General features: G+C 45.0%; 1 protein-coding gene across 4 annotated transcripts in view; it reads left to right on the forward strand.

Moving 5' to 3' along the window:
- The first annotated feature begins 801 nt into the window (after positions 1-801).
- CARD19 (caspase recruitment domain family member 19) overlaps positions 802-22,735 on the forward strand; it is a 32,687-nt gene continuing 10,753 nt past the window's right edge. The window contains exons 1-4 of one of the 4 annotated variants that reach the window (XM_075713523.1): positions 5,054-5,080; positions 9,926-10,058; positions 13,372-13,514; positions 15,426-15,579. In XM_075713523.1, coding sequence (XP_075569638.1) covers positions 10,046-10,058; positions 13,372-13,514; positions 15,426-15,579 — 310 coding nt within the window. In that variant the 5' untranslated portion in view covers positions 5,054-5,080; positions 9,926-10,045. Of the gene's footprint in view, positions 828-5,047; positions 5,081-9,925; positions 10,059-11,586; positions 11,822-13,371; positions 13,515-15,425; positions 15,580-22,735 lie in introns of those variants that run through there. The other 3 variants (XM_075713522.1, XM_075713524.1, XM_075713525.1) reach the window with 3 other exon arrangements.

Raw genomic sequence — 22,735 nt, forward strand, 5'->3', positions numbered from 1 at the left:
AGTATACAAGGAGCTTATTCTATTTGCTGACTTCTCCATTGTGCCAGGAACAAGAGGTATTAAGTTTTTCCATTATCTGCATCATCACCTTGTTTTACTAACACCATCAAAATTTCCAAGGATAGGGTGTCATACAGCAGAATCGGGGTGCATGTAATTCACTCATATAATGAATACAGGAAGTTAAAACTGACCAGGGATTTCCAGACCTATGGATACTCCAGGCTATGTTTTTACCCAAGTCAGTTCTGTTCACATCTAACCGTTCGGCTTAGCTGGTCGAGAATGAAGAGCTGAGAACTTGCAGCACAGCTTCTGCTTTTGTGTTTGGAGTCAGAGAATTGTTTTTCTTCATCTCCTTTTAACCAATGCAGAAAAAATAGGTGATCATACCACTAATAATACAATGACTATATAAATAAGACTGGAAAATTACCCATTCTATGTGCAAAGGACTCTTAGAAATTATTAGCACAAAAAAAAAAAAAAAAATCCCATAACTCTGAGTAAACAAACATCTTGGTTTTCAGAGCTGATTAGACATCCCTTAAAATCAACAGCAAACCGCTGCTGGCTCCCGGGAGCAAAGGACTAGCCCCACGTTTGCACTGCCGGGATCTGTGCTCCTGGCAGCCGTGACCCGCACACACCCGGGAGGCCTCTGCCGGCTGTGCACAGCCGGACCCGCTCCCTCCCAGTTTACTTTCGCTTCTGTAACTTGCTAGTGACCTCTGCTCATCCAAGGACAGCACTACGGCTGCCCCACTGTACACGTACCAGGCACAGCACAAACCTGTGAAACCTATGGATGATGCTCTACAAGACATGTAAGTCCATATTTGTAATGAGGAACTTGGACAAAATGACCTGTCTGAAAAGTCCGAATCTGCAGGCACAAAAGTGCAGAGCCAGGAGGGGCTGCGGCTCCGACGGGAGTGGCCAGCTGGTCGCTGCTGTCCCATTTTTTTTTTCCTTCTTAGAGTCTGTTTTTATAAATTAGCCAAAACTTGCTGAAGGGAGCTTGGTGTGTAATCTGAGCTTTTAAGAAATATTTCATTGTATTTTCTTAAACACAAAGAAAGACTTTGTTAAAGGAACTGCCTGCACTATCTGGATTTAATTTGTTCCTAAAGAGATCCAGTCCTCTTCAGCTGTGGGAAAATAAGAAACCATATTGTGATTTAATAATTAACAGATAAAACAAGAAAACACTAGATGCCAATGCTGCCAGGATAAGGGTACTATTTAGTAAATCAAATAATTCACTCAAATAGACAAATCAGTTGGTTTAGCAGGGGGGAAACAGTAGTGGCTTTTGAGATTAGCTAACCAGGAAATCCATCTGCTGTCCTTTAGATGCTGGCAAATAAAACATTGTTGGGCAGGTCACTTAGCTTAGCCACTAAACTAAGAGACAGAAATCTGAAATGGATCACAGAGTTTCGGGAATGAGTTGGGCTCTATTGATGCGGCACGCCTGCCATCAGCAGGAAGGGAGGGCTTTGCACAGTGCCACTCTGTCCGTGAGTGCTTTGAAAATCAGCATTACTTGCCTCAAAGAGTGTTAAGGGTTTCATAGCAGTGTTTGCATATGGCTCATCACTGTTACCAGTACCGAGCATGTGTCCTCACTGTCTGACTGTGCTCTTTGAATGTCACAAAGACTGTGGGAGGGGATTTGGTGGTCCAGCTCCTGCCAAGTATGTGCCCCCCCACGGAGAAGTGGATGGGTGTCACTCTCCACTACCTCTGTGGCTTCCCGAGGACCTGTCTTTCCAAGGCAAACCTAACAGCCATACGGCTGCAGAAGTCTTGCATGCCATGGGCATGAGGAGGAGATATATTTAACCCTTGATTCTTGTATCATTATGTGAGTCTATAGGACAGAAATATCTCAAGGCAATGTGACACTGTACACCACAGAGCTTGGAAACACTGTCTGCTTGTCGTAGTTTAACCCGAGCCAGCAGCTGAGCGCCACACAGCTGCTCACTCACTTCCCCTGCCCCGGTGGGATGGGGGAGAGAATCAGAAGAGTAGAAGTGAGGAAACTTGTGGGGTGAGATAAGAACAGTTTAAAAATTGAAATAAAGTAAAATAGTAGTAGTAGTAGTAGTAGTAGTAATAATAATAATAATAATAACAACAACAATATACAAATCAAGTGATGCACAATGCAATTGTTCACTATCTGCCAACCAATGCCCAGCCAGTCCCCGAGCAGCCATTGCTGCCCTCCGGCCCACTCCCTGCAGCTTATATACTGAGCATGGCGTCATATGGTATGGAATATCCCTTTGGCCAGTTTGGTCAAGTATTCTGGCTGTGCCCCTTTCCAGTTTCTCGCTGGCAGGGCATGAGAAGCTGAAAAGTCCTTGACTAGTGTAAGCACTTCTTAGCAACAACTAAAACATCAGTGTGTTATCAACATTATTCTCACGCTAAATCCAAAACACAGCACTATGCCAGCTACTAGGAAGAATATTAACTCTATCCCAGCCAAATCCAGGACACTGCTAAAAAATGTTTAAGATTTATATTAGAGATTTCAGTCTATGTCACATTAAGATGACCAGGTTTTCAGTTTTGTGGTTTAGATTCTGGTAGCGATTTCAGGGAAACTTTTTAGCAGAGCACGAAATGCCGTGAATTCATAATGGTGTAAAATGGTCATAAAACCAAACCTTCAGCATGCCATACTACCACTGCTTCTCAGTACTAGGCAACATCTCTTGCTGTAATATTTTAATATACGTATGAAATGGTCTTAAAAATATATAATAAAAGGAGTTATAAAATGACAATTTCCTTTCCACAAGGTGCCTGTTTCTGTTACTACAATACATTGCCAAAAATCACTCTGATACAGGCATGATCAGGGTCTCCATGTGCAATAACAGTAATTTAAAAAACTATTTTCATGCTGTTCAGAAGATCTGTATTCCTGAGGGTAAATGGAATAAACTTGGGATGCTTATACTCTATTCATCTTCCCAAGGACACGGACGTAAATATCACAGCATTTGATAATACTAAAAATATTTCCATGGGATTTTTTTTCCATGTTCTTACACTTTCTGAAAAGTCCTTTCAGAAGCTGCTTTCATTTGTAGTATGGAGGTATAGACAAACATCTTCAAGAGTAAATGCGGGGATTTAGGTATCTCATTTGTTAATGGAAGTGCATATAACTGTGAATTGCAGCAGTTCTGGCTGTGCTCACCAGGAAGGTCTCTGCGGTGAGCTCCTCGGAGCCGCAGCACAGAGAGCGCAGTGGTGTGCAATGTAGCGCTGGGGTGGGATGCCACTCTCTTTGGAGAGCTGTGCCAGGCTAGAAACTCCACCCTGGCAGGGAAGGCCAGACACTGAAAACAAAGGCGAGAGTATCAGAGAAAGAATTTATCCAGAAGAAAGCTTCAGAACTGTGTGGCTAACCCTGCCAGCCAGAATTCTGCCCCAGGACATACTAGAAATGCCCCAGTACACGCCAACCACCATCTCTGGAGTTGTGCTGGGTATGACACTTCCTCCATGAGACCGCAAAGTGGCATCACTCACAAATTTCCACCGAATTCTCTTTTTAAATTTTTTTTAACTCACAGGCTAGCTGGAGCTGTCTCTTGTAAGAGGGCCTGCAGTGTGTATCCAAGTGCAAAGTCAAGTCCTCACTAAATCCTTTCCTATCTCCTGTTTGGCAACTCATGTAGTTGCTGTAGGCTTCAGAATTCTCGGCCTGTCAGATGGGACATGCCGACTTGCAGCTTCAGTGCTAGAAGTTCCCAAGACACCACACCACTCAAAGCAAGGGGCCGTATGTTTTATTATCTCTCTGTTTAACCAGTCCTGGTATATTGGTATAGCTTTTCCATGCGTTTGGGTTAAGATGGCATGGCAGCAAAACAAGGCAGACCTTTCAGGATCTTGTGGACTAGTGGTCATCCACACAACGGTTTTCTTTCCTTGGTAAGGGTGTGTCTTGGTGCTCAGGGACTTGCTACTTAAGAGAAGCAAACTGTTTTAATAAGAGGTGTCTGTGCGAGGGCAGTTGTCTGGTTGAAGTATTTTATGTACCATTCTGGAGGCAGCTTTGCCTACTGTGATTTTGATCCCTCTGCAAGATTTCTGTCCTTTTTCAACATAAACATTTTCTTCATGGTTTCAACACAAGTCATAATTACAAATCACCTTGTCACTTTGCCATACTAGAAATTCACCTTTTCCAATACATTATAAAAATACCAGATTTTGTAGTAAAAAGAATCTGCAATAATAAATAATGTATCCCTCTATGACAATTTGCAAAGCTAAGGTTCAGCCTCACTCCTCTGCAGCATTTATACCTAGGAAGGCGTATTGTCCTCCAAACCTTGCTGGGTAATTAAATGCTGAGAAAATTTTGTGCTAACTTGAGTTTTTAAAATGCACAGATTTCCTTGTACTTCTTCCTTCATGAAGTTAACATATCCGAATTAATTAGAATCTTCACTGCAAGCTTTTATTTGATTGAGAGAAGTTGTCCCTGCTCTTTGGAGTTTAATAACTATCTGTCAAATTTGCCTTACGTATCATAGCTGCATTTAAACAAACGTGTACAGCATTGTGGCACAAGAAAAAATATAAATTGCATATGGATATGATGAAAGTGTAGACATGGTATTTTGAACAGGTAATTTACTTGTAGAAAAGTAAACTGTGGCATTACTAATTATGCAATTAACTGTTTCAAACCTGACAGTTGTGCAAGTGCAAATTCAGACTTTCACACTGCACAGCGCCCTGGATGACCAGATAAATGCAGTCATTATGAATGAACCCTCGAGGCTGTAACGCGATGTGGAACCCGCCCCGAAACGGTGTAGGCGCAGCGGGGGCAGCCTCCGGCACTGCGCTTCCCTACACCGCCTCCGGCAGCGCCTCCTCCGGGCCCGGGAGGCGGTGCCCCGGCAGGCCGCCCCGCCCCGCCCCGGCAGGCCGCACCCGCCGGCTTAGGCCCGGCCTAGGCCCGGCCCCGCCGCCCGTCCCCAGCAGGAAGGCCCGCAGCCCGCTGGCGGGCGGGGCCGGGCCGGGGCCGCCATGGCCGGTGAGTGCGGGCCGGGAGAGAGCGGGTCTCTGCCGGCGGGGCAGCCTTAGGCAGGAGGCGGTTGCTTTGTGCGGCGGTGCCGCTTCACTCCGGGGGTCTGTAGCCGCAGCTGCTCGGGTGCTGCCGCGCGTTTCGCAAGGGCGAGTGTTTGGGTGCCCCAGTACTTGGGCCGCCGTCAGCGCGGCAGCTCTGAGGGAGGGTTTAACTGCGCGAGTCGTGGCTCGCCCGTAGCTCCCCGGGAGGGAGCAACCGCGCCACGGGTGACGCTTCGCGGGTGGTAGCGCGGCGTAACCCCCAGTCCTGGGGAGTGGGCGCTGTCCAGCCATGCCGCCTCCGGCCTCAGCGCCGGTTCTGCTTAGCGCCGCCGTGTCATGCCTCAGAGCTGGGCCCAGCGGCCTGGGGTTCAGGGTACAGCGGCTGGTTTTACAGGGGCGGGTGGGGGTCGGTTCTGGGGTTTGCAGCAGCAAATGCAATTGGGTACGTGTCTGAAACGGAGCATTTGCATTACCCGCCGGAGGCAGGGATTGTCATGGGTGTGCCTTGGGGGTAGTCAGTGCTGTGCCCGATTTCGTGCCTTGGCACACTGGCTGCAGCTTGTGTGGCAGTGAAAAGAAATCTGCTTATGCCCAGTCTCCATCTTTCGCTTGTTAAGATTCTGCCTCTGCACCTGTGGTGAACATAAGCTTTCCTGTTTACTTAAGGGCCCCATTGTTTTAGCCTTTGTACGAAGCTCAGAAGATTGGCAGTGTGTATAAACTAATGTCACACTCCAGTATCAAGAGCATTTTGATGTTTTGCTTGCTGTTTTGTTACTTTTTCTCTTCTGTTTTTGAAAGATACTTCAGATAAAGATGAGTTACTGAACTCTACAACCACCTGAAAGGAGGTTGTAGTGAGGTGGGTGTCAGTATCTTCTCCCAAGTAACAACTGATAGGACGAGAGGAAACAGCCTCAAATTGTGCCAGGAGACATTTAGATTGGATATTAGGAGAAATTTCTTCACAGAAAGGGTTGTCAAGCATTGGAACAGGCTGCCCAGAGAAGTGGTTGAGTCACCATCCCTGGAGGTATTTAAAAGACGTGTAGATGTGGTACTTAGAGACATGGTTTAGTGGTGGACTTGGCAGTGCTAGGTTAACAGCTGGACTTGATGATCTTAAAGGTCCTTTCCAACCTAAATGATTCTATGACTTGCTGTCAAAGACTCTTAACTTCTGGTTACTAACTTGCCAGCAGGACCAGCATGTGGCAGTGGGTGCATGCAGCTGGGGAGGGCGGCACGTTGTCTTTCACCTCTTTATAGCCACTTCCAGCCCAGAGTAGCAGACCAGTTGCTGTTCATTGGGGGTGCATTTGGTAACCAGTGCAATCTGATAATCTCAGACCATTTGTCTGCAGCCAGGTTCCTTCTTAAATCCTCAGCATCCCTTTCTTGGGATCTTGAAAGGGAAAAGCCAATAACTAAATTAGTGTTACGCTAACATTGTGTTCAGAGAGACTTTTTCAGCTCTGTCCTGAGATGCTTCAGCAGGGAGCTTGCATGGACATGCACAAATGGCAGGTCATGTGCCTTCAAGGTGTTGGTTGTCAGCTTGCCTATATAAAGTTTATGAAAATCATCCAGGAGTTTTACAGGAAGTTGCAACTTGTGTTTGCCTTGCACAGGAGATACCACTGAGGTTTCTGGAATAGATGTTTACAAATTATGTGTGGTATAACATCTCAGAGAGATGTGTTGGGTTTTGTGTCTCTTGTATTTAAACATATCTGCTTGTGATGATCTGTCTGTTTGCTTGGTAAATTGAAGGAGGCTTTTAAGGGGGAAACAAACAAAAGATGAAACCATAATAAAGTGTCATGGTTTAGCCCCAGCCTGTGACAAAGCACCACATAGCTGCTTACTCCCCGCTCCCCCCGCCCCCCATGGGATGGGGGGAAAGAATCAGAAGAGTGAAAGCGAGAACACTAGTGGTTTGAGATAAGAACAGTTTAATAATTGAAATAAAATAATATAATCATAAATTGTAATGAAAAGGAAAATAACAAAAAGAGAAATAAAACCCAGGAAAGACAAGTGATGCAAACGAAATGCAATTGCTCACCACCAGCTGACTGATGCCCATCCTGGCCCTGAGCAGTGGCCCCTGCCCTGGCCAACTCCCCCCAGTTTCTATGCTGAGCATGACAGCATATGGTATGGAATATCCCTTTGGCCAGTTCGGATCAGCTGTCCTGGCTGTGTGCCCTCCCAATTTCTTCTGCACCTCCAGCCTTCTCATTGGCAGGCCAGCATGAGAAGCTGGAAAGTCCTTGACTGCTTAGCAACAGCTAAAAAATCAGTGTGTTATCAACATTATTCTCATCCTAAATCTGAAACACAACACTATACCAGCTACCAGGAAGAAGATTATCCCAGCTAAAATGAGGACTTAACAATACTGTCTCTGACACCACTGTATCAAGAGTCCTTACCTAAATACTGGTGGAGTTATTAATTGGAAAGGTCTGCCTGCCTGACTTAAGGCAGTTGGCAGCATTTATGCTCCCTGGGCCCAAGCATAGGTGAGAGCAGTTGTGTGTGTCGAAGCGTAGTGAGGAGGGGCTGATTGCAGCCTGCAAATTTTCAATGCAGCTGGATTTATTCATTTACTGTGATAAACACAAGGTGGCAATGCAGGATCCAGCCTAATGTGGCAGGTCCCTAGGGCTATGGCCCTGGTTTTATCCAGAAGGGCAATGAAAGTAGGTCGTAGAGGAGCGTGTACAGGGGACTGCAAGAGACAAAATCCTGTTTGATATTCCTCATACAGAAAACAATATGGGGTCTTTTATGGTAAGAATAATTAAGCAGAATCAAAATTACAGAGGTGTTTTTGACAGCCACTATAACCTGAAAGTTACTCTTTGTGTTATCAGTGCGTTGTGCCAGTGCCTAGTGACACCTTTCAGGACCAGATGCCTCACCACAGGCATATGGAGCAAGAGTGTCAACACCACAGCACTTTGTCTGACGTCCTGGCTGCTGCCAGGGTCTGGCATGCTAGTGCCTAGGTTAGGAGTTGTCCCTAAAAAATTCAGGACAGGAACACACTCTGCTATTAAGTTAGGAAGAGCTGTGGGAAGGGTGGCTCTGTCACCCTTGACATTTTTCCTGCAGGTGCTGCAGAAGACAGTCTGGCACATTACAGTTGCATATGATCAGATTTTTTATGAGCCTTGTTACTTCCAAGAGCAGAATATATTTCAGCAGCCTTAAAATGCCAGCACTTAGTATAATGGCTGGGTCATTCTGCAGCTATTGTCAAAAACCTAATTGCCCATTTGGAAGGAAGAATAGACGTGTCATTTTATGAAGGGTTGCAATGGGGGTGATTTTTACCTGCAGGTGAAAAACGATGAGTGTGTTGTTTTGTTAGTGTCATGTGCTGCTTCTGCATTTATAATCACTGATTTTATGTATTCTATTCTCTGTTTGAGGAGCTGCTGGCTACAAATAACCAGTAATCTCTTTGCTTTTCTCTGATATCTCTTAATTATACATGTACTTCCTTTCCATCTCTGTGTGCAGTCAGGTGCAGGCAGTGTATGTTAGCATGGTGTGCATGTGCTGTGTGCCAGAGGCCTTTTGTACTTTGAGTAAGAGAAAAAAAGTGGTCATGTATGATGTGTCATGGGCTTATAGTAATTGTAAGTCAATAACACGAAATTATTAGTCATATTTTCTTCTCAACTGTCAAAGACAGTTCCTGAGTTTCCTGTTGGTCTCTTTGACAAGTTTACATTTCCTCTAAGGAAAACAGCAACCTTTTTTTAAGCAACCTTTAGGTCAGCTTCAGTGACGTGGTATCCAGTCTCAGCTGTATTTGCTGCCTCTCTTCAGTGCGGCTGAGCTCAGTCCACTGCCAACCCTCCAGCTGTGTCAAAGCCTGCAGACTCTTCCACTGCAGCTTGATGCCTGAGCAAACCTGCGGCTGGGTCCAAAGTCTGTGGACTGGACAGTCAGATTAATGCACTAGTGGAGGAGAAGATGTAACTGCAGTAATATCAGATTACAAATTCAGAGTGTAAAAACAATCCTTGTGCAGTCTGAGGGTGTTAAAATACCTGGCAATGCCACGCCTGTGCTGTAAGCTGTGTTTAATTGACCTGGTCTCCCAGTTTTGCTGCTCTCAACTTTCTAGGCAAGTATTGGCTAGCAGCACGACTGTCCTTAATGCTGGGGTGACTCTTGCTTAAAAAACAAAGTCTTCTTGGCATAAAGATTTTAAATTTTCCTTACAATAACTGTCATCTCTTTGAGGCAGTCAGATAAAAGGTGGATATGTGAAATATCCCAAACAACTGCTCCCTAAATTGTTAAGAACTGACGGCACATCAGTAGCCTTGCTGCAGTTCTGAAGTCACCTAGTTTGGGGTTTCTGTTATTTTAAAATGTAAATAATGGGCATGTTAAATATTAAAAAGCTGCTGCTCATGAACAGTGATTATAAAACTTTATAGCACGGTCATGTTTGTACACCCATAACTGGGTGTCATGGTTTAACCCCAGTTGGCCACTAAGCACCCCACAGGTGCTTGCTCACTCCCCCTGGCCCGGTGGGATCGGGGAGAGAATTGGAAGAGTAAAAGTAAGAAAACTCGTGGATTGAGATAAGAACAGTTTAATAATTGAAATAAAGTAAAATAGTAGTAGTAGTAATAATAATAATAATAATATAGAAAGCAAGTGATGCACAGTGGGATGGGGGAGAGAATCGGAAAAAAAAAAAGTAAAAGCTGTGGGTGGAGATAAAGGCAGTTTACTTTCTCTTCTTCTGCTGTCCTATTAATAATAATGATAAAAGAAATATACAAAACACAGGATGCACAACACAATTGCTCACCACCCGCTGACTGATGCCCAGCCTGTCTCCAAGAAGTGATCGCTGCTCCTCGGCCAACTCCCTCCAGTTTATATACTGAACATGACGTCATATGGTATGGAATAGCCCTTTGGTCAGTTTGGATCAACTATTCTGGCTGTGCCCCCTCCCAGTTTCTTGTGCACCTGGCAGAGCATGGGAAGCTGAAAAGTCCTTGACTAGCATAAGCAGTACTTAGCAACAACTAAAACATCAGTGTGTTATCAGCATTCTTCTCATACTAAATCCAAAACACAGCACTATGCCAGCTACTAGGAAGAAAATTAACTCTATCCCAGCTGAAAGCAGGACACTAGGCCATGACTGGCAGTGCATGGGAGCAAGTCCATGCTATAACAAAGCTGCTGGAGCTCCTGGGGCAAGCTGGGCCCAGGAGCATTGCATGGTGGCTTCAAATGCACACATGTGCTTTCCAGATACCCTTATCACTCCAAAGCAGGGTGCCATGTTCCAGCCACTAGGATTAGTGGGGCTTTTTTTGTTTGTTTTCTTTAAATTTAGTAGCTGGAGCACAATTCTGCACTGGTGGGCTGTGTCAGTTTCACTTCTCTGGTCTACCAGAAGCCTGAAGGCAGTTCCTTGTGTGGTTTGGGCAGAGATTTCTCAGAGTTAGAGGAGAGTAAAAGATTTCAGAAGAGAGAGGTGAGATACTGGACGTTACTTCTGCTCTGCTTTTATTGAGTTAGTGTTGAGCTTGATAACCCCTCTTCAGGAAATTTTAAACTTTGCACCCTATCCTAAATACTGAACTGAAGGAATTTGGAAGAGGTGAAGATGCAGGCAGGTGAAACGTCTCTGTGGGAATGGGGAGGAAGCTTCACGGGTGCTTCTTAAAAATGGAGCATCCCATAGGATGGGAGAAGCATCTTGTAGATGCCTAAGCCAGGCATAAGACCTGTCATTGGCAGGCACAGTTTAGCAGGAGCCAGAGAGGCCAAGGGCATCATCTCATTCTCTTCTCCTGCCTTTTAGCTTAGATGGGAAGAAAACATAGCCACCCTTTAAATCTCAAGAGAGGCTTATGCCCTGTAATATAACCTACTGTGCACCAGCACACAGGTTTCAGATGGCAGCAAAAAGCCCTCGGTAAGATGGTTTAATGAATGAGTGTAAATGATAAGTGCTGTGAGGATATGGAGTGCTCCTGACTGCTCAGAAAATGATCTTGACTTAAATGCAGTCTTCAATTGGTCACAGTTAACTTCACTCGTGTAATTGCTGCTAATATACTTTGTGTGCTGCCTGTGCAGGGATCAGTAATGACAAGGCAGCAACAGAGCAAGAAGCAGGGAACCACTTTGAGCCTGCTTTTATTTTACTTCATATACCCATTGTGCCAGATCCTTGTCATGATTTTAGCACTTGCTGTGGTTTGTTGTTTGAATGTCACAGTTCTATTTGAAGTTTAATTTCTCTGCTAGCTGTAAGACCCTGGTTTAATGTGTGGTTTTTGTAAGTTTACAGAAGGTACAGAGTTGTTGGTGACACTGAGAGTCACTACAAATCATGTACATGAGGCAGAAGAAGGAGGAGGAAGCGGCACTGTGGCACTTTGTTCCCATGCATGAACAGACACAACTTTGCAGTCTCCTGGTTCTCACCTCAGCCTTTTGTGTGTGCCAGTGACTTGAAGAGGAGAAGTTTGAGCTCATACGTGAATCAGATAACATGGAACTTCTTGCAGCAAAAGGGAATTGCACAGCAAGTATATCAGGGCAGTATGTTTCTGACAGTACACTAAAAAGCTGCCTTGACAGTGAGCTGTGGAAAAGCGAGGCATTAGAAACACATGGAAATAATATGGTGTTTGTATAAAAAGTAAGACTGTAACTGAAATGCTGTTGTGCCTGTAGAATTGCAGCTGTCTATGCAGTTATCAACAGCTGCGTGTTCTTGTTTGAATAGGAGTGACATTGGCACTGGAGAAGTTATTAGTGCATGATGGTCACACTGGGAGGTTTTCCTGAACCCTTAACCTATAAATGCTCTTAGTGCTACACAGACACAGAAAAAGGACATGGTATAGCAAGGGCAAGCAAGGGCTGTGCGTAGGTGTAGTGCATTGTGCCAAAGTTTTTTCTGGCTCTTTTTCTTCATTTTTTTGTTTATCTTCTCTAAATTGCAGGGCACAGAGGGCTGATGGTTATATGTTTTCTGGTGGCTAAAATACCATGAAACCTATGCATTTGCTTTAAATCGAGAATGTGCTGGGGGTGTGGTGGGGGTGGTGGTGTTTTGGTTTTTTCTGTGCTGCCTGGTTATGAAGTGCTGACATTTTACCACTTATTTCAGACATGGTCATAGATGTTGTCTTTCTAAATCTGGTAAGGGCTCAGTAACCTGTGAAACCAGTCTGTACCTGTATCTTAATCTAGGGACTATAGACAAGCAGCTATAGGGAAAGCTATGGTCCTGCAAAATCCAGTGCTGTCAAATTGGAAATGGTGCCTAAAACAACAGCAAGTCTGGATTTGTGTATTTGCAGAGGTTTGAGTTAATAGAAAAAGATGTGTTTTATTTGTATGGGTATTTTAGTGTACTTCCATGGTAAAAATGTACTGCTTTTTGAATGCCGTTTATCCCCACTCCTGCATGAAGTGAAGGTATAAGTCCTTCCCTAAAAACTTAATGGCTCTTTGGCAGAGATGCTGTTCCTGATGTTCCAGTTCTGTTTCAGTCTGGGCAGTTTCCAGTGGACAAGTTGCTGAAGTCTTCCGTTAGACAAAAGGCAGCAATAAACTCTTGGAGGGTTGGGTGATGTTAGGGTCAAATCATGCCAGCTCAGCCAGCTTGGTCTGGCTCTGCGAGCTTCTCTGCATCCCGTGCTGTGCTACAGTCCTCAGGCGCTAAGTAGCTGGCAATGACCAGCCCTGTGCTGTATACCAGTATCAGTAATGCCACATTTATGTCCTTTTACTGTTCTACATCAGAGAGAACCTCTTTCTATGAAATACACATTTACATCAAAAGAATTATAAACCCCATTAGTTTTAAACTCCATAATCTGACTTCATAAATGATAGAAAATTTATCTTCAGTAATTTAACAACTTTGGGATTGTATTTGATTAAATATCCATGAGTGCTTGACATCTCAATAATTTAGAACCTTCTCCCTTTGGAAAGAGAGAGGCAGCATGAGTGACCAGCCAGGAGTTCAGATGTGTGTAATTTTAAGTGGATGGGTCTTTGAAAGCACGTCGCTATGTTGTGTTACCCTAATAGATAGTTCAGCTTTATAAAATTACATGATGGTGGTAATTTTATTTTAGCTATTTAACCACTGTTAGGAAAATGAAATTTACAGAATTTAAAAATGGCTTGCTAATTAACTGCTGTGGTTTGTTCTTTGTATTATTTTATCTCTAGATCAGTCATATTGTCATCGGCTGCAACACGACATGTATTTTCTTACAAGCAATAGCCGACTGAATGAGCAAGTGGTTGATAAAATTATCCTTCAGCTTAACAGAGTCTACCCCCAAATTCTTACCAATGCAGAAGCAGAAAAGGTAATTTGATTAATTTTACTGTATCTCTGAATGTTGCATTGCTTTTGCAGGTCAGTAGCTCAGCTGCCATCTTCCTTACTTGACTCTTGGTGCCACGTGCGGCCAATCTTCCTCAGCTCTTACTTGCTGACTGGTTGTATCTGGGATGTCGTATCAGAGGAGAAAGTCACAGGGCAGGCACGTTCCGTGTGCCAAGTGGTTATGAGAGAAGGCACTCTCTTCAGCAGCAGCTTAATGCCATGGTCCCTGCCATGACATCCGATGCTGTCCGTGCAGAAGCATACTATCTTATAACCACTCCATGGGCAGGATTGCTCCCATTGTGTGGCCAAATGCCCTACATGCCTGCCTCCTCACATGACTCGGCGTGGAGTGTCATGTCAGATGGTCTGTGCTGCATCCAGCTGTGTCCACAAAGTCATCTATATTTGCTTAATCAGCTTTAGCTGCTGATTAACATGATTAATAACTCTCTACTTTGGTAGAGAAGGGGGGCATTAGTCCCACCTATAAGTGTGGGAGCTGTGGGAAGTGGATGGAGTTAGTAACATCTTCCAGTGGTGCCGCTATGTATGGAGGAAAGCCACCCTCCCTGGCATGAAGCTTTCAAAAATGGGTAGCTGTGTGGAGTGAAAGTTAAAGTCAGTTAAAAGCTTCCCAGATCCTACTTATAACAGTTTGTGCTTGCCCTCTGCAGACTTCATTGTCTGCACAAGGCTCAGGATTTTGGCATATCAGTATTTTAGCATTAGGAAAAATAGGTCTAGTGCTGTCATAGTCAAACTCCATGGGGACGAATAGTGTTTTGGTGGTGTAGAGCAGTGCTAGGTCATCAGCTGAGCCAGTCTAACCACTCAGTTATGATAAACAGTATGATATGCACAATTGAAGTTTATCTCATTCCCTCAAGAGCTTCAAAATAAATGCGTAAAGAATCTGTGAAACACCATTTGTGACTTCTGCATTTAGCAGACAGAAATGAACTGCTTTCTCATAGGTCCAGGCAAGTTTCTGTCAACTCTATTGAGTGTTTAGGAAGCTTACAATCTCAGCTATATCCGGTAGACCTTGTGGGATTTTTTTCAGAATAAAAAGCGTTGTGTAAGGTATGTTGCATTCCTGTCCTCCTAGAGCAGGAATTGATCCTAAGTGTACTACAAATGTTATCTGCTGTACTGGTCTGAAATACAATGCTTTGCTGAGAATGGCTTGGGATGTTTTCCGAATAAGCTGAAATCAGTTGATGTGTGTAAGGCTAGGTACATGTTTTCATTCTCTTTGTAAGGTCTCCTAATATTCATCACATTTTGGACTACAGAAAAAAAGTACTTTCTTCTGCAACTGCTTGCCATGTTGCCTGAGGAATGAGAATTTGCACATGTTACACTGGGTACGCAGCAGTTAATTGTGCTGGAAACAATGAAATGTATTCTTGGGATGATGAACACTCCAATGTTGGGACTAATATAAGCAGTATAAAGTACTTTTTGGGTGATCATTACTAGGCAACTAAGGGAAAACTTGAAAAAATAAAACTTTATTATAAGATTTGTTGATATTGTCTATCAATAGCTGTCAGAATCAAATTGTAGAGTAGCAAGTACCATGTTAGTTTGAATGCAGAGAAAACATCAAATGCAGAGCAGCTGTCACTTTATCAGGGCAGAAGTAGCGAGGGAAGGCAGAGGCAATATGCTCTCCATCAAGCAGTGCTGACCAGATGGAGCTCACCGTCTTGAAGACTGCTGTGCAATGCATGTCCTTTTTAGGTTCCTCTCATTTTTTTGGCCCATTCTGTTAGCAAATACAAAACAAGCACCATATCTTCACTTCCTGGCATACTGTAAAGTGATGTAATATTGATCTCCAGTTGTTGTAATCTCTCTTCTGATGAGTCCTTTTCTCTTACAGTTCAGAAATCCAAAGGCATCACTCCATACCAGACTTTCAGATCTGATAAAGCACCTTCAAAAGAGAGGAGACAGACACTGTCAAGAGTTTTACAGGGCTCTACAGATCAATGCTGAACAGCTGTATAATGACCTGCCAAGCAGGAAAATCTTGAGTAAGTTGACTGAGTTGTGGATGTCCTCATCAGTGTATTACAAAACCTCATTCAGATGAGGTTTAGGTTATTTAAATAATCTGTTTAGGTTATTTAATAATTTTTGGAGTATACATTAATTCCTTCTGACTGGAATTTTCCAAAAGCTGTAAGGGGATTTGACTGCATAGTTCTTGTTATTTGCTGAATAGTGTGGGCAGTCTAAAACTCGATTGTTTTGAAATATGTCTTTAAAACAGTTTAAAACAAGTGCAACATGTAAGACCGATATAACTTGTATGAAGTACAGTTTCTCTTTTCATAACCATTGCTTCTTAATGGCTTGTTTATTTCCTCTGTGTTTACTCTGACTTGTAGCATGTAAGAACATTACAAACCTCAAATTTGTTAAGCTCAAAACTCTGGTGGCCCAGAAGCTTGGCTTTCCCTCAATCCATAAATCTCCTAGTTGTGGCTAGCTTAACATGAAGCAAACATGTATAGGCCCTTGCAATGATAAACTGTGATATTAATCACTTGGGACTTGTTTTGTGCAGCTGGCAAACCTGACTGATGTCCATAAAGTTGCCCCCCAAATATACGTGTATGTTCTTCAGAAGGACTGAGGCTCAAACAGATTTGATTCTATACTGCAAAGGAGCTCATTTCTTTAAGGAAAAGTATCAAGCTTGACTTCCCAAAGTGGGATAATTCTTGCTATGTATTGGTGTTTTTTTTTTGGTTTGTTTTTTTTTTTTTAAATTTCCCCCCTACCTAATGAACTGGAGAAAAGAACAATGTTCCAAATGGATGGGATATGCGTTCAGGCATTCCACATACTGAAATGACTTGAGGAGCTTGAGAAGAAGCTCCCACATTTAAGTTAATGCAGTTGCAAAGGGACTGCAGTTTAAGAAATCCTTATAAAGTATCTAACAGCACTAATGCGTCACTGGTCCATTAATTTCTAGTTGTAAGAAACTCCACAGTTAGAATCATAGAATTGTTTAGGTTGGAAAAGACCTTTAAGATCATCCAGTCCAACCATTAACCTACACTACCAAGTCCACACTAAACCAATCAAGGGTAGACTAGACTAAACCATGTCCCGAAGTGCCATATCTACCCATTTTTTGAACACCTCCAGGGATGGTGACTCCACCACCTCTCTGGGCAGCCTGTTCCAATTCTTGACCACCCTCCAGAGACTTAAATTCAATGCCAGTTCCCTTCCCACATCTTTTGTGTCTACACCCACAAAATAATTGCTTGCAAATTGATATGAGCTTGCTAATGAGCTCGCCCTGGAAGGCTGAGCTGCTCAGTAGTCCCTGGCTGAAGGAAGAGCCTTGACAGTGGTGTGACTTGAGTACCTGTGGCCAAAAGCAAGATGTACTCGCAAAGCTGGCAGCTTCTAATGGGTGCTAACTGGTATTCCCTGTCTCAGTACTGTAATATTCACACCCATAATTACAATAACTCTGAAGAATTTCTACTGGGTGCCTATAAATCATTTATTATTCAGCAGTGTCATCCTTGAAAATGAGTAGTTGCTGGATTTTTGGGTTTGTGTTTTGACAGTGGATTTATTTTTTCAAATTTATGGATTGAGTTTCTGGAGTGTGTCCAGAGAAGGCCAATGAAGCTGGTGAAGGGTCTAGAGAACAAGTCTTATGAGGAGCGGCTGAGGGAACTGGGATTGTTTGGTCTGGAGAAGAGGAGGCAGAGGCTGAGCTGTAGAGGCTCTAACCGTTTTTTGAACACTTCCAGGGATGGTTGACTCCGCCACCTCTCTGGGCAGCCTGTTCCAATGCTTGACTACCCTTTCCATGAAGAAATTTTTTCTAATATCCAATCTAAACCTCCCCTGGCGCAGCTTAAGCCCATTTCCTCTCGTCCTATCGCTAACTACTAGGGAGAAGAGACCAACACTCACCTCACTACAACCTCCTTTCAGGTAGTTGTAGAGAGCGATAAGGTCTCCCCTCAGCCTCCTCTTCTCTAAGCTAAACAATCCCAGTTCCCTCAGCCGCTCCTCATAAGACCTGTGCTCCAGACCCTTCACCAGCCTTGTTGCCCTTCTCTGAACTCGCTCCAGCACCTCAATGTCCTTCTTGTATTGAGGGGCCCAAAACTGGACACACTATTCCAGGTGCGGCCTCACCAGCGCTGAGTACAGGGGAACAATCACCTGCCTGCTCCTGCTGGCCACACTATTCCTGATACAGGCCAGGATGCTGTTGGCCTTCTTGGCCACCTAGGCACACTGCTGGCTCATGTTCAGCCGGCTGTCTACCAACGCCCCCAGGTCCTTTTCGGCCAGGCAGCTTTCCAGCCACCCTTCCCCAAGCCTGTAGTGTTGCATGGGGTTGTTTTGACCCAAGTGCAGGACCCGGCACTTGGCATTGTTAAACCTCATACAATTGGCCTCGTCCCTTTGATCCAGCCTGTCCAGATCCCTCTGCAGGGCCATCCTACCCTCGAGCAGATTGACACTCCCACCCAGTTTGGTGTTATCTGCAAACTTACTGAGGGCGTACTCAATCCCCTCATCCAGATCATTGATAAAGATATTAAACAAGGCTGGCCCTAAAACAGAGCCCTGGGGAACACCGCTCGTGACCGGCCGCCAACTGGACTTAACACCATTTATCACTACTCTCTGGGCTCGGCCACCCAGCCAGTTTTTTACCCAGTGAAGACTATGCCAATCCAAGCCATGAGCTGCCAGCTTCCCAAGGAGAATATTATGGTAGACTGTGTCAAAGGCCTTGCTAAAGTCCAGGTAAATGACATCCACAGCCTTTCCATCATCTACCAGGCGGGTCACGAGGTCATAAAAGGAGATCAGCTTGGTCAAGCAGGACCTGCCTTTCATGAACCCATGCTGGCTGAGCCTGATCCCCTGGTTGATCTGCACTTGCCTGTTGAGTTCACTCAAGATGAACTTCTCCATAATCTTTCCCGGCACTGAGGTCAGGCTGACAGGCCTGTAGTTTCCCGGGTCCTCTTTCCGGCCCTTCTTGTAGATGGGTGTCACATTGGCAAGCCTCCAGTCATCAGGGACCTCCCCTGTTAACCAGGACTGCTGATAGATCATAGAATCATAGAATCATAGAATCATCTAGGTTGGAAAAGACCTTTAAGATCATCCAGTCCAACCATTAACCTACACTACCAAGCCCACTCTAGACTAATCAAGGGTAGACCAGACTAAACCATATCCCGAAGTGCCACATCTACCCGTTTTTTAAACGCCTCCAGGGATGGTGACTCCACCACCTCTCTGGGCAGCCTGTTCCAATGCCTGACCACCCTTTCCGTAAAGAAATTTTTCCTAATTTCCAACCTAAACCTCCCCTGGCGCAGCTTAAGCCCATTTCCTCTTGTCCTATCGCTAGCTACTTGGGAGAAGAGACCAACACCCACCTCACTACAACCTCCTTTCAGGTAGTTGTAGAGAGCGATAAGGTCTCCCCTCAGCCTCCTCTTTTCCAGGCTAAACAACCCCAGTTCCCTCAGCCGCTCCTCATAAGACTTGTTCTCCAGACCCTTCACCAGCTTCGTTGCCCGCCTCTGAACACGCTCCAGCACCTCAATGTCTTTCTTGTAGTGAGGGGCCCAAAACTGGACACAGTATTCCAGGTGCGGCCTCACCAGCGCCGAGTACAGGGGGACAATCACCTCCCTGCTCCTGCTGACCACAGCATTCCTGATACAAGCCAGGATGCTGTTGGCCTTCTTGGCCACCTGGGCACACTGCTGCCTCATGTTCAGCCGGCTATCTACTAACACCCCCAGGTCCTTTTCGGCCAGGCAGCTTTCCAGCCACTCCTCCCCAAGCCTGTAGCGTTGCATGGGGTTGTTGTGACCGAAGTGCAGGACCCGGCACTTGGCCTTGTTGAACCTCATACAGTTGGCCACGGCCCATCGATCCAGTCTGTCCAGGTCCCTCTGCAGGGCCATCCTACCCTCGAGCAGATCGACACTCCCACCCAATTTGGTGTCGTCTGCAAACTTACTGAGGGTGCACTCGATCCCCTCATCCAGATCATTGATAAAGATATTGAACAAGACTGGCCCTAAAACAGAGCCCTGGGGAACACCGCTCGTGACCGGCCGCCAACTGGACTTAACACCATTTATCACTACTCTCTGGGCTCGGCCACCCAACCAGTTCTTTACCCAGCGAAGAGTATGCCTGTCTAAGCCGTGAGCTGCCAGCTTCCCGAGGAGGATATTATGCGAGACAGTGTCAAAAGCTTTGCTAAAGTCGAGGTAGATGACATCCACATGATGATGGAGAGTGGCTTGGCAAGCTCCTCTGCCAGCTCCCTCAGTACTCTTGGGTGGATCACATCTGGCCCCATAGACTTGTGATCATCCAGGTGGCATAGCAGGTCGTTAACTGCTTCCTCCTGGACTATGAGGGCTCCATTCTGGTCCCCATCCCTATCCTCTAGCTCAAGGGCCTGTGTACCCTGGGGATGACCGGTCTGGCTGTTAAACACAGAGGCAAGGAAGGCATTAAGTACCTCAGCCTTTTCCTTGTCCTCGGTGACAGTGTTCCCCCCGACATCTAGCAAAGGATGGAGATCCTCCTTGGCTCTCCTTTTATTGCTGATGTACTTATAAAAACATTTTTTATTATCTTTTACAGCATTGGCCAGATTGAGTTCTAGCTGGGCTTTTGCTTTTCTAATTTCCTCCCTGCAGGACCTAACAAGATCCCTGTACTCCTCCTGAGTTGCCCGCCCCTTCTTCCAAAGGTGGTAGACTCTCCTTTTTTCCCTGAGTCCCCGCAAAAGCTCCCTATTCAGCCAGGCTGGTCGTCTTCCCTGCCGGTTGGTCTTACGGCACACGGGGAGAGCCCACTCCTGCGCCCTTAAGACTTCCTTCTTGAAGAAGGCCCAGCCTTCCTGGACCCCTTTGCCTTTCAGGACTGCCTCCCAAGGGACTTTCCCAACCAGGGTCCTGAAGGGGCCAAAGTCTGCCTTCCGGAAGTCCATAGTAACAGTTTTGCTGCCCCTCCACTTGGCATCACCTAGAATCGAGAACTTTATCATATCGTGGTCGCTAAGCATGAGACGGCCTCCGACCTCGACATTTCCCACAAGCCCTTCTCTGTTAGTAAACAGCAGGTCAAGCGAGGCACCTCCCCTGGTAGGCTCGCTTACCAGCTGCATCAGAAAGTTATCCTCCACACACTCTAGGAACTTCCTAGACTGTTGCCTCTCTGCTGTGTTGTATTTCCAGCAGATGTCCAGCAAGTTGAAGTCCCCCACGAGAACAAGGGCTAGTGATTGCGAGACTTCTGCCAGCTGCTTATAGAACGCCTCATCTACCTCTGCATCCTGGTTGGGTGGTCTATAGCAGACTCTCAACAGGACATCTGCCTTGCTGGCCTTTCCCCTCATCCTTACCCATAAGCACTCTACCTTGTCATCACCACTGTTGAGCTCTATACAGTCAAAACACTCCCTAACATACAGAGCCACCCCACCGCCTCTCCTTCCTTGCCTATCCCTTCTGAAGAGCTTATAGCCATCCAGTACAGCACTCCAGTCATGAGAGTCGTCCCACCATGTTTCTGTGATGGCGACTATGTCATAGCCATCCTGCTGCACAAGGGCTTCCAGCTCCTCCTGTTTGTTGCCCATGCTATGTGCATTGGTGTAGATGCACTTGAGCCGGGCTATTGATTTCGCCCCCAACGTTGCCATGCTGCCCCTGGGCTCCTCACTAGCGGGTCTGTTTATATCCCCTTCCCCCTTCAAACCTAGTTTAAAACCCTCTCAATGAGTCTCAATGAGTTAGGTGCCAGGGGAAATTTTAGACATGTGGGTCAAACTCCAGTGAGATTCAAACGGTTACACCAAAAGTCCATAGGTTTTAAAAAAATTAATTAGACCTCTTTTATTTCTGGAGTGAGAATGGCATGTAAAATTGTAATTACCTTTGAAGATACTGCATTGTCTAGCTTGGTTTTGCCTTTCATTTTGAAGGAAGAGCTTTGTATCTACCCAGCACAAATATGTACTAGTGGAAGCCTGTGCCATTTTCCTGCCTGTACAAGGGAGGGTGCAAAGTTACCCCAGGTCTCCATATCCCATACCCAAACCCTCTTGAACTGGGAATGTCTGGGCCCATCCCTGCCTCAGAATCTTAGATGAACATGAATCCCTATTGATTCAGTCTCACATCAGCTTTAATGCAATGCTTTCAATCTGCTATTCACCTTGCAGAAGTCATGCCCTTTGAGGGAACAGGCTCTTAAATCAAAGTCTTGGATCAATCATTTTTACTCGGGTAGAGCTCAAGAGCAACAGGTTTTTCTGCCAGGCTGACTAGAAGGCAGCAGACAGCCTTTATTAATTAAGAGCAACTTAAGAAGTCTTAGTGTAGTCACTAAGAATAGAATTTCAAGAGTGTATTGATGTTTTAAGAGTTTAAGCTCTGTTAATGTTCAATAATGCTTGCCTTCTACAAGCCATTTCTGACAATGTGTCTTAACATGTGTACACAGTAGCCAAGGCCTGACTGCATCCCATGTAGACGGTCTGAGTTCAGTTGGGTACTAGAAATAGCATAGCTGTGACCAAGTTCATCTGTACCCATAAAATTCACATTGGAAGTTGTGCAGATATTGCGAAGACGAACTCTCACACTGCCTTGTGCTGTTGTCACGCCTGGACAAACCAGCTGAGAGGAAACTTGCATAGGGTGTCTGTGTGATGTTTTCACTTTTAGCTAGAGCATAAATGTGCTCATCCTTGTACCTGATTTTAGGTGGTTGCTTCTGAGAGCTCTTACTTGGGTAGCCACATGAGTAGGCAGGGCTTCATATGTTCAGACTGTGCATAACAAGTACATATGCTAGAAGTGCTTCACAGAAAAAATAGAGCTGTGTGTGGTGCCCCAGAACTGTTTTGCTGCTGTTGCATTATGCAAAGGGACTCCAGTAACCATCACAAGTCATTAAATTCGCTGTATCTTGGTACACTCTCTTACATTACCATCCTCAGAACGATGAGAATAATTTAAATAACTGAGTTAAAATACTGCTACATGGTGAGATTCTGCAGTTTCCTTATATTGACCTGGGAAGGAAATGATGAGATAATTGTGTTAATATGTTTGCTGCTTCTTATGAGTTCTGTAACTATGACAAATGTCT

The sequence above is a fragment of the Pelecanus crispus genome, chromosome 7 (genome assembly GCF_030463565.1).
Source record: "Pelecanus crispus isolate bPelCri1 chromosome 7, bPelCri1.pri, whole genome shotgun sequence".
In the NCBI taxonomy this organism is placed as follows: Eukaryota; Metazoa; Chordata; class Aves; order Pelecaniformes; family Pelecanidae; genus Pelecanus; species Pelecanus crispus.